At 34.4% G+C, this 12,242-nt stretch overlaps 1 protein-coding gene across 1 annotated transcript; it reads right to left on the minus strand.

The window, feature by feature from the left end:
* Positions 1-3,581: 3,581 nt before the first annotated feature.
* Positions 3,582-12,001, minus strand: synprb (synaptoporin b). The gene is made up of 5 exons (XM_030134886.1): positions 11,951-12,001; positions 11,262-11,386; positions 7,574-7,772; positions 5,407-5,598; positions 3,582-3,989 (listed from the first exon to the last, which is right to left on the minus strand). Exons 1-5 carry the CDS (start codon positions 11,972-11,974, stop codon positions 3,612-3,614), a joined length of 918 nt encoding a protein of 305 aa, XP_029990746.1. The 5' UTR covers positions 11,975-12,001; the 3' UTR covers positions 3,582-3,611.
* Between the last annotated feature and the right edge of the window lie 241 nt (positions 12,002-12,242).

Consider the following 12,242-nt stretch of genomic DNA (forward strand, 5'->3'; position numbering starts at 1 on the left):
GTGCTGCCACAGTACTTTGTATCACTTCAGATCATTTCAGTGAGTTACTGAACACACTTCTAAACCTGATGAATATGGCAAAGTAACAACATCTGAACTACTGTTAGATGTTACAATATAAACTATTTCAGGCTCCTTGTGGTAAAGGGACACTGAAAAGACAAATACATCTTTTCTATATCTGACTGTGTTTTAGACTATTAACAGTGCACTGTTATTCTACTCCAGTTTAATGTATAATACTTGTCAGTCTAATATAAATAAAACATCTGCTAATCTACTGGCACATCAGTTTTAAATTTAATCCTTGCTCAAACTGTTTTATTCAATGTTTTATTACATGAACTATATCAGATTAACTGACCATGTATCAGCGACAGAAATTGTGAAACCAACTCCATTGTCATAACAATGACATGATCTTTGCAAATGGTCCTTCCCCATGCCCCACCCTTCTTAGTTACTGTTGCCATGTCTGTCACTTGGCATGTCACTTCATAGACTGCTGAGGTCCCGCCCCTTACGGCTGTGCCTCCTTGGATTAAAAAAATTGGACTTTACAGTCAATGGCAAGAGACAAGAAATATATTGATCCCATTATTTGAATTATACCATCATTTACACACCATACCATTATTTTATCAGTTTAAAAGATAACTTTGCAAATTCAATGGAAAGACCCAAAAGGCAACGACTCCAATACCCAATATCTATTCAGAGTCTGAAGATGTCACTGCAGCTTCAGCATGATCTGAGTTGTAGTGACTTTCTCTATTTTTACCCCACACCCCAAAGGGGACTCAAGGGGTAGTGTTTGTTTGTTTCTTTGTTCATATCTTTGTTTGTTACCACCCTAGTAGCAAAACTATTGGATGAATTCATACCAAACTGGGTTTATAGATTGCCAGTGACCCAGAATAGATCTGATTACATTTGGGAAAAGTAGGTCAAAGTTAAAATTTCTTATGAATTTTTAAAATCTTTTTTTTTTCCCTCCCATTTAATTATAAGGGGCAACATTTCAAATGTCTATAAAAACATCAATTTGTTTCAATTTACTTCAAACTTGGAACATATACAGTAGAGGGGGAATTGATATGCTGACATCAGCACACACATACACATGATGACATCAGCTGGATCAATGCCAAAATAAGATACAATACGTGTGAGGGGTGGAGTTTATAGTGCCTGGCACCACTTGTTAATTCTTTTTTTGAAAATGAGGTGAAATGTGCTGTTTTGGTGTTGGTGGCTGTTGGTGATATGCATCACATGATAAGAAATGTAGTCCACACCATTTCACACTTTATTCAAAACAAACTGCAATTTTCTTAATGTGTACAATATTTTAAATAGACAAACATCAAACGTGTAAACGGTAACACAATTCAAACCGGATCAAAACACTACTTATTTCTTCCCACCGATTGCTGTTCATTTAAATTAGGTCTCAGTGGGGTACAATTATGGAATAGATGCAGCTCTGGCTGTCAGTGGTGGCAGTGTTAGAGAGATATTCCACAGAAAACTAAGAAATAGAGAGAGGGAATGACTACAGGAGCTAACTTCACAATATATTACTAACTTCTTTAAAACGTCTTCGGTGAAACAGTAAGTTAGCTAGTTTAGCATACAGTTAGCAACAAAGATAATGTTATGTCAACTTGACGAGAAATAACAGTGGATCATTTGAAAGTAAATAAATACTTAACACCTTACAACACACTGACATGTTTGCCAACAACTATGGACTAATTTCTCCAACATTAGTCAATGTCTTAAGTCTAATTTAACCCATAAAGACCCAAATAGCCACCGACAGCCAAAACTATCAACTGATCTGAAATGTTTAATAACTTCTGATCCACTAATCCTATCAATACATGTACATACTTGTTGCAAAATACAGTTTGTCATCTTTTCATGGTCATCAGATATGACCCATTTGGATGTTCAGAGGCTCCATAGTGAACATGGAAACACCGTCACCTTCTACAACATTGATTCACTAGTAACACCCATGGAGTTAGCTCAATGACACTTGTTTTTATGTTCAGTTAATGATATATTTTGCTGAAAACGTCACTTTTTCTTCACTTTCTTTGTTTTTGATATAATAAACCTCAACTTTAATCTGGGCTTTTATGACCGTTTACATGATCAGGAAATTGAACATAAAAAAATACCTGATGTTCACTGAAAAAATGTAAAATACAGAGGATTATGTCATAATAAATTGTGATTAATCACTTAAGAGAAGTTAAATATAGAGAAAAAAAAAGTATTTGGGAGCTGCCAGAAAAGTAACACTGGGTCTTTATGGGTTAATGTCTTATTTTTCTGGGCCAGATTAGGAAAGTAGCTCTAAATTAATTTTTTTTTTACAGCCATTTCTATCTTCATTTCTCTGATATTTCAAAACTTTATTGCAAAATTTGATATTATTTTCTTCAAAATATCTGATCTATGTCAAACTGATCATTTAGGTATGAATATCATAGCACAATGAAAAAAAAAAAAAAAACCCTCACAAGTTCAGACATCCTCAATTTAAATTACACACAATATATTATCATTTACCTAGGAAATGTCACGCCACTCGAGGCACTATAATAGAAGAAAGTCAGAGTGTTTTCCCCGGTTACTTCTTCTGTAAGTTCATGGTCAGTAATGAACATCTAGAATTATCTGTATGTAATAAGGAACATAGTCAGTAACTTTTAGTTGTGAGTGGCTTTCATCTTCAGAAAATAAATTACAGCACCCTCCTCTAAAGATATCTGCTATTGAACTTCCATTATTGATAATATTAACACTCATGAAACCATAAAAAGCATGAATGGCTGTGTATAACAGCAGTGATTTTATGGGCAGTTTTAGCAGCATTCTATTCAACTTTTACTTTAACCGGAGTTAAAAAAAAAAAAAAAAAAAAAAAAAGTAGTGTAATATGTCTAGTTGATAGAAGCTTACATTAATCACTGGCAACACATTAAGTGACTAACTATACAAGAAGTGCTTATATGTATGAGGTCCCTCCACACATCACCTCAGCCTCCGTCACTCATATTGGAAGCTTGATGGGCTTCCAATGCTTCTTTACAGTCACTATTGTAGGATTGGGATGTAGCCATTTTGGGAAGGGTTTAAGAATGTTACAGATTTCATTATATACTCCTCATAAACATATCTGATATTTCTATTCATATATATTTAAATCGTTATGACACATATACAGTATATATATATTTTATTGAATATTTTCACTCTATAAAATTTTCTGATTAATGAATTGGGCTTTTATTTGCTCTATTGATTATACTATCTCTATTGAATATAAAAATCTCTAAAAGACATTTTCTATATGGTAAAACATAAAACAACAACAATCATACTAACAGTCTTACTATCCCAGATTGCTCTACTCAAATGGCATCAAATGAATGAGAATTTCATGTTTAGGAGAAAAATTGTCACATTATAAATTCTACACATCTCAAATGCATACAATTTATTTATGTTAATATCATCATACGACGTATTTAAATAATTTTATGTAAAAATGTTGATGCCACAGATGTATGTTTCCATGTGGTTTACCTTCAGAATCACATCTCATTGACAAATATCATCGGCCCTTGAGTGGCAGCTTTGTTCTCCCTCTCGTACATCACTGGTTTACCCAGATATGTCTGCGGTAAACTGAAGCTCACTTGTGACTGATTAAAACTGCTTTGTTTATGGACCTTCTGACCATATTCCCCCCTTGACTGATTGAAACTGTCTTGCCTGGATGGTTGTGGTCCAAAACTCTCCTCCGGTTGGTCGAAGCTGCTCTCACTGTAGAGTCGCTGCCGCATTTCACTGGCACGTTTCCCAGAAGCACTCCTGGTCGGGTATCTCTGACCAGTCTTGTACCAGCCTGTCTCTTTGAAGACAAACCAAATATTCCCAACCCAGAGGACCACATTCACAAAACCAAAAACCTGGAGAAAGAACAATGTGTTAACACAGTGAAACCAAAACCCATTTTCACCACTGTGTTGGGAAAAGGATCCTGTGAACCAAAATAATGAGTCTCTCAACATAATAAAATAGTATCTGAAAATAATCAAATAGTAAATCAAAATAATGTGGTACAAATGATGGCTGTGCTTTTGTATAAGATACTATTTTAACCCATAAAGACCCAGTGTTACTTTAGTGGTAGTTCCCAAATCATTTTTTCTCTGTATTTAACATTGCTCAAGTGATCACCATTCATTATAAAATAATCCATTGTATCTTGTATTTTTCCAGTAAAAATCAGGTATTTTCGTACATTTAATTTACTGATCATGTAGAAGTTCATAAAAGCTCAGATTAAAGTTGAGGGTTATTATATCAGAAAGAGAGAAAACTGAAGAAAAAATGACATTTTCATTCAAATCTCTCATTAACTCTGTGTCCATCCACTGTCATTTATCAAACTCCATGGGTTTTATTGGTGAATCAATGTTGTAATAGATTACGTTGTTTCCACAGTAACTATGGAGCCTCTGAACGTCCAAATGGGTCATATCTGATGACAATGAAAATATGACAAATGTATTTTACACCAATTATTTGCATGTATTGATAGGATTAGTGGATCAACAGGTATTAAACAGTTTAGATCAGTAGATGGTTTTGGTCGCCAGTGACTGTTTAGGTCTTTAAGGGTTAAGTATTATTTTCAGATGTTATGTCATTTTCTTTGAGATATTAAATCATTGCATAATAAATAATTTTCAAACAGTAATCCATTATTTTAATATATTAAGTCATTGTTTTTGAGATATCAAGTCATACTTCTGGGATATTTAATCATCATTTTCATATACTGAGCCATTTTCAAGTATTAAAATCTTGAGAGAGTGAGTCATTACTTTCAGCTGTTAAATTATTATTTCCAGATACTGAGCCATTGGTTTGGGATTTTATCTCTTTTTTTTTTTTATATGTAAGTCATTATTTTGATACGTTGGTAATAGTTTCCTAATTTTAATATTAAATAATTTTTTTTAGATACTGAATTTCTATTTTCAGATATTAAGCCATTATTTTGATATATTAAATATTATTTTCAGATATTGAGTTCATGTCTTCAGATACTGAATCTTTGTCTCTAGATACTGAGCTATTATTTTAAAATGTTGGGTCATTATTTTCAGATATTAAATCATTATTTGCAGAAAATAAGTCATCATTTTGAGATATGAAGTTATTATTTTTAGACATTAAGCAGTTTCTTTCATTCTTTTGAGATACTGAGTCATTCTAATAATCTTTGTCTTTTCAACACAGTGGTGGAGTTGGGCGTCCATACTCATTATATAAGTCATTGAGGTTATTTCTGTGTCCGATGTCCAACTGTTGACTTACAGCAGATGTGTTGAGTCGTGACCACAGAGGCCCCTGTGTGGCCGTGCATCTGTTTTCATGAGCTCTGCAGGCAGAGATGAGCAGAAGCACCTGGGTTGGGTTTGTCGCAGTCTTGATGTCAGAGAGCGCTTTAGCCCAACAGCAGCTACTAATGAGCCACATGACAGAGAAGATCATGGTCACCACAAAATCCTGGAACAAATAGACAAGAATAGAGGCGGTCACATACAAGAGAACATATGTCATGTCACACATATAAATAAATCAGTAAATACAAACTATTATATTGTTAAGTTAAAGGGTACCTGTACCGGTCATGTTTACAACATTAATTGTGGTTTGTGTGAGAGGCACAAATCCAGTAAAAATCACTATAAATGCACCACACTGGGCCTTTTTATTATGTGAACTATGAGTGGGAGCAGAACATATTGGGAGCAGATATTGCTGGCTGGAAGTGACGTACCATCATTGATTCTGGGTGATGAATTCGAGTAAACAAGCAGCAGTCAGTGAGCAAGTCTGAGTGGATTTCCGGGATTTGCTTGTGCAGCGGTAAGCTTTGCACTCCACCATTGTCCAAGAGATGTGACCCAGCACTGGTCAATAATGCGTCATGTTAGACACTGGGTCAGCGACTAGTCCATCACAGTCCAGGTAATCAGACAATATAACAAGGTTTCATCACTACTGGTGCTGGAACAGTCCGTGAAGTTAGGTTATTATCGTTAACGAAAACTAACAAAATGACGAAACTAGAATTGAAAAACATTTTCGTTAACTGAAATAAATAAAAACTTTAATTAAAAGAAAAAACACTAACTAACTGAAACTGTATTGTGTGCTTACAAAACTAATTAAAATGTAAAAAAAAAAAAAAAAAGGAAAAAATTCCCTTTGTTTTCATCTTTGTCAATGTTGGATTGATATGAAATTGATTTATTTCGTTTGAGCAATTTTAGCTGACAGCACCATACAGCACTTCACGATCCGTCACCTCTTGTCACTTGTCGTTTAGAGTCAGCTTCTAGTTCCCACTCTACTTGGCAACATGGAGACTAAAGTTGGGAGAAAGCAGCAGAGTCCTGTATGGGATTTCTTTAAATATGACAGCGAGGAAGGTAAAAGAAATGAAAAAGCTAAAACTAATACTAACAATAAACTAAAGCTTAGCATTTAGAAAAAAATGAAAACTAATAAGAACTAGAAAACCTGCTCTAAAAACTAGTTAAAACTAACTAGATTAGAGAAAAAAAGTCTAAACTAAATAAAACTAAACTATAATGAAATTCCAAAACTATTATAACCTTGCCATGAAGAAAGCAACATATCTCTGACCATGTCTGACTGACGGAGCAGTGACTTAGTACTTGACAACAAGCTATAACCCGATGGAACCGCTAGTATTATATGTGATCAAATAGCTAGCAATAACAATTCACAACAGGTACCCTTTAAGACATTGGTGTCAAACTCATTTTAGTTCAAGGGCCATATTCAGCTAAATTTGATCTGCAATGGGCCGAACCAGTGAAATAATGACATAATAATATAGAAATAATGTCAACTCCAAACTTTTTTCTTTGTTTTAGAGCGAAAAAAGTTAATTTATATGATGAAAAGGTTTACATCTACAAACTATCTTTTCAAAAGATGTGAATAACAAGAACAAACTGAAAAAGTAAGTGTAACTTTAACAATATTATGTCTCAGTTTATCATTTACACCTGTACATTATAACTTACAGATCACAGTGGATCTACAAACACTTAAAACATTTTGTAACAGGCAGAATATTGTTAAAATTGTGCTTGCTTCTCTTAAGACATCTCAGGTTACCCGCATTTTTTGCAAAATTATATTTTATTTTAGTGTATTTACATGAAAATGTTTACATTTACAAAGAGAAACTTTTGGAGTTGTTATTATTTCTGTGTTATTATGATGGTATTTTACTGGTTCTGACCCACTTGAGATTGAATTAGTCTGAATGTGGAACCTGAACCAAAAGGATCCTTAATATCTCAGTGTAATTTTTGCATTTCACAAATTCATCCCAAGGGCCGGACTGGACCCTTTGGCGGGCTGGATTTGGTCCCCGGGCCACATGTTTGACACCTGTGCTTTAAGACATATAAGTGCTGGTTAAAGGTATAATTTCACTGACCACAAGCGGGCCTCTGTTGTTCTTCAGGTATTTGTTCTGGTAGAAGACGTACACAACAGTTGCCAGGAGTGAGTACAAAAAAGCAAAAACACCCACAACCACGAAAAACTGAGCAGATGAAGAAAAATCCCCATCCAGGAAAAGAATCTCATTTCTTTTTGCTTCACACAGGGGAGCCTTGAAATGCACTTGTTGTAACCTAAAAAAAAGGAAGAGGAGGTTTAATGTGATGAAAAGAAAAACAAAGGAGCTTCGTTGTGCAGGCAGCATGTCACTTCACTTTGCACGAGGCAAATCATAAGAAGAAAGTCAGAGTGTTTTCTACCGTTACTTCTTCTGTAAGTTTAGTTTTGCATAAAGTAGAGTTCTGCAGCTCAGTTTTTCTAAACCTTTGATGTGAAACTCTTTCCAAATAACTTTCAGACAGTGATAACAAAAGAGGATTAGATGATTGGCAAAGTTTTTCTCATTCACATAAGCCCCTTTTACATCACACACATTAAAGATGATGTTTCATTATTCTGTCAAAATACTCCTGTTTTTGTTGCGATAAACACAGAAGCACAAACTATTTATTACTGAGGGCAAAAGGTTGAAACTCCCTCAGTCTTCACAAAGTTTTTAGTTTTTTGCTTTTTCTTACTTTGAGTTATCTAGAATATTTTACATGGGGTTGCAAAGAGGTCATCAGGAGGACACAGAAGGATGGTACATGAGAGTCTACGTAAGTGGAATCAACAAAAGATCCACAAAAACAAGACTCATTATCATGGGTATCATCAAAGTTCCCAAGCACTCTTAATGTACAGCAAGATCAATACCAGTGTTCAAGAAAAACAAAACTGTGCAACTGCTAAAAACTAACAGTATTAAGAGGAAAATGAAAATACTCCACTGCACATAATAGTTCTGATGTAAAACTAAATGATAATTGCCTCTAAGGTGCTGTGGAGAAGAAAAATAAAACACTTAACAGCACAGTTTGGTTGATTTATTGTTTGTTTCATTGCACCCCTACATCTTGTTAAAAACAATATTTAACCCTTTCATGCATAATGGTCTCTACAGTGGACAGCTATTCTACAGCTGTTCCATTATTTATTCATGGGTTTGGTCGTTTCAGTTCCATATCAGCCAACGTAGTGGACTCTTATGCATAATCCCAAACACTGCAATTCATACAATTATTGTAACTTTGCTGCTCTTGATAAACCTGATCTGCAGTAACATGGTTTAGTGTAAATTAATTGCTAATTGTTATTAGACTCTAACAGTTTTCTGAAACAAATTTTTTTTTTTTTTTTTTTTTTGTGGCATATCCTCCTGAGACCCAGCAATGCATTTTGTCCTCTGTAGGGGACAAAAGTTTGACAGTTTAACTTAAAAAATACTGTCAATTTCAAAGGACATGCCATTAAAAAAAATAAAGCAATAAATAAAAATATTTTTAAAAATATATGTGGAAAAAAATGCAGTTTCCAATCAAGACAATTTTAATGTAAAAAAGCTAAAATTGTCAACTTCCTGGGTTTAAGGAGGATATTATCTCCATGAATTGAGTAATAACTGGTATTAGAGTATGATAAAAAGTGAGAAAACATCAGATTAGCAGCATTAAAAATGTTTTTATTTCATGGTTTTCACATGGTATATCACTTTCTGATGATGAATTTTAAACACATGTTTCTTTGCTTCAAAAATTAAACGCATGGTATCCAGCTGAGTGGACATTTTTGTAACACCATGACAAATAGGTTCATAAAAATAAAAAAAAAATTCAATTGCATCATTTTTTTAAATGCCTAACAGAATAAAACACTCAAGAAAAAAATATTGACTAAGGTTCTCATAATTCATGCATGAAAGGGTTAAGGATGCAGATGTAGATCCACCCCTGAATGCAGTTTTCTAATTGTTACATGTCTATGTATTCCATTTCTGATGATTCTTTATCATCAATTGTTTTGCAAAACACACATCTTTTTTTTTAAACCAGGTCCAGAGGAATCGTTTTACACCCAAATTAACTGATTGTGGGGTAAATATTCTTGATTGAAATAATTGAACTTAAAAATACTTTGTATTTCTGTACAGGATAATAACAGGATCCACACTGGTGTCAGCTGACCTGACACTGAACCGTTAATTACACATCGCTGATTCTGACTGTGGATGCTGAAACGTTGGGGGTGTCGACCACATTCCTGCACCACAATAACTCACAAACAGTCAATCACATAAACGTGAAATCCGTCATCCATGTTAAATAACAGTTTTGACCAGTGCTTCTGAAATTTTATGGAAGATAATCAGTTGCATAATTTCACCTCAAATGTAGAATTACAAAACAATTTAAATAATGATTGAAGGAATGTATAGTAATTCTTGCATTTAATAAATATTTGTCGGTTTAACACACAGGTGTCAAACATGCGGCCCGGGGGCCAAATCCAGCCCGCCAAAGGATCCAATCCGGCCCGTGGGATGAATTTGTGAAATGCAACAGTTACACTGAAGATATTAACAGTCAAGGATGTTAAAATCATTTTAAGGTCAATTCAATCTGAAGTGGGTAAGACCAGTAAAATACTATCATAATAACCTAGAAATAATGAAAAAAGCTTTTTTTTTTTTTTGTTTCAGTGTAAACAAAGTAAATTTACACAAAAATGTTTACATTTACAGACTAGCCTTTTACAAAAAATGTGAATAACCTGAACAAATAAGAACAACCTGAAATGTCTTAAGAGAAGTATGTAGAATTGTACCAGTATTCTGCCTGTTACTAAATGTTTTGTGTATTTGTAGATCCACTGTGATCTGTAAGTTGTGATGCACATGTATGAATGATAAACTAAGGCGTAATATTGTTAAAATTGCACTTACTTTTCTTCAGAATTTTTAGGTTGTTCATATATTTTTATGTTATGTTCAAGTACAGTTCGTAGATGTAAACATTTTCATTACAAAATGTTACTTTTTTCACCCAAAAACATAGAGAAAACTTTGGAGTTGATATTATTTATAAGTTTTCATCCTATAATTTTACTGGTCTGGCCCACTATGTACCATATTAGGCTTTATGTGGCCCCTGAACTGAAATGAGTTTGACACCCCTGGTTTAGCAAGACTGTTGAGGTCTCAATAAAACAACTTCAGCAATAGTTTCAACTATTATAATCAGATCTACATTGACAGAAATGTGTTCTAAAAGAAGGGCGGTCCATGGTGTCATCCATCCAGCCTCAGAGGAGCTCTTCTCACCCTTTGAACATGGTCCAATTTAAAATGAGGAAGCTGCACAGCTGAGCAGGAGGTCGACCCAGTTTAAGATCTGACTCTAAAACATTTCATTGCATCATTAAACGACACTGTATCTGAAACCCCTGTGGTTAGGGCTCTCAGCTCAGGTGGTCCCTTGTTAAACAACTACTGTCACTTCTTTGTGGCTCTTTTTTTGACTCTCTTTGTGGCGTGTCTTTGAAACCTGGCCTGGTTACATCTGAGGACCTGCATGTATTCTTATTACAATGATATTTGTCTGCCTTGATGCTAATTTAAGCCTAAACTCAAAACAGACACCAGTTTTTTGCTGCTTTCACAACTCTGACAGTAGCAAATAAAAGTTAAATTTAGTGTGAGATTAATAAACATCATGAGTCAGTGGATCTAAAAATGACTACTTTACCTGAAGGGATAGCTAAAATCAATATTGATGCTGAGATTATTCTGCCTCCTGTCTGCACAGTCCACTTTAACCTGGAGAAGACCGTGGTATCCTCCACATGTTGCAAAAGCACAAATGGCAAAAATCTATGAAACAAACAAGAAAATGTAGAAAACAGATCAAAAATTCCCCAGTTTTTCCAACGCTGTGTGAGTTACTTCCTGCACAATGCACAAAAACCAATAGATTACAGCATTGTTTATAAAGATTTATAATTGGTTTCGAAAACAAAACCTGAATAATTTAAAGGTTGGAAGACAACTAGCAGAGCTGCTGACTGTGCACTGGAGGGTGCACACAGCAGTAAAGTGAGATTCAGTTCTAAAAACACTCGGAGCTCCATTACACTATTTGCCTGTAGTTTAGAGCATTATCCAATTACAAATTTACACACAAAATAAGCATTTCGACTCATTTAAATAGAATAAATTAAATATTTGTTTTTAATCATCTGGTATAAGTTGCATGAAAATAACGCTGAGAGGCATTTCAGATCTTTTAATTAGCAAACTGTAAAACCAATTAAAAATGTTAAGTTCACTGTTCACACTTCATTTTACATTTAACAATTTTATACACGACAAACCTGAACAGAAACACAATTCATGATGAGAAGATAATTGTAAAACAAATGAAGAATTGAAACTTACCGGAGCAAATATAACCATACACATTTAAGAACCACAGAGCTCAAGTTCAACTCCAGAGTACGTTGGCAGCTTTTATCATCAGGTTGAAACACCTCAGATGTTGACAGAAGAAGAAGTAGAAGAAGAAGTGGAAGATGAGCGATCCGAGCAGCAGAGGGGAGGGCTGACAACAAATACTCTCCACAAGGAGGGGTTTGGGTTTTTACTCACATAATGATAATAGACCGCAAATATTAAAACTAAGTAAACCAAGAGCACTGGTCTTAAATATTGAGCAAAAATGTTAAGTAAA

The sequence above is a fragment of the Sphaeramia orbicularis genome, chromosome 5 (assembly GCF_902148855.1).
Source record: "Sphaeramia orbicularis chromosome 5, fSphaOr1.1, whole genome shotgun sequence".
In the NCBI taxonomy this organism is placed as follows: Eukaryota; Metazoa; Chordata; class Actinopteri; order Kurtiformes; family Apogonidae; genus Sphaeramia; species Sphaeramia orbicularis.

What these genes read in the sequence shown, in the direction of transcription:
- synprb (XM_030134886.1), bottom strand. Translation starts at nt 11,974, where the DNA reads ATGTGTATGGTTATATTTGCTCCG. An exon ending in ACAACAGAGGCCCGCTTGTG is followed by an intron (nt 5,599 to 7,573) that starts GTCAGTGAAATT and finishes TATTTGTTCCAG; the next exon opens with GATTTTGTGGTGACCATGAT. An exon ending in CACGACTCAACACATCTGCT is followed by an intron (nt 3,990 to 5,406) that starts GTAAGTCAACAG and finishes TTCTTTCTCCAG; the next exon opens with GTTTTTGGTTTTGTGAATGT.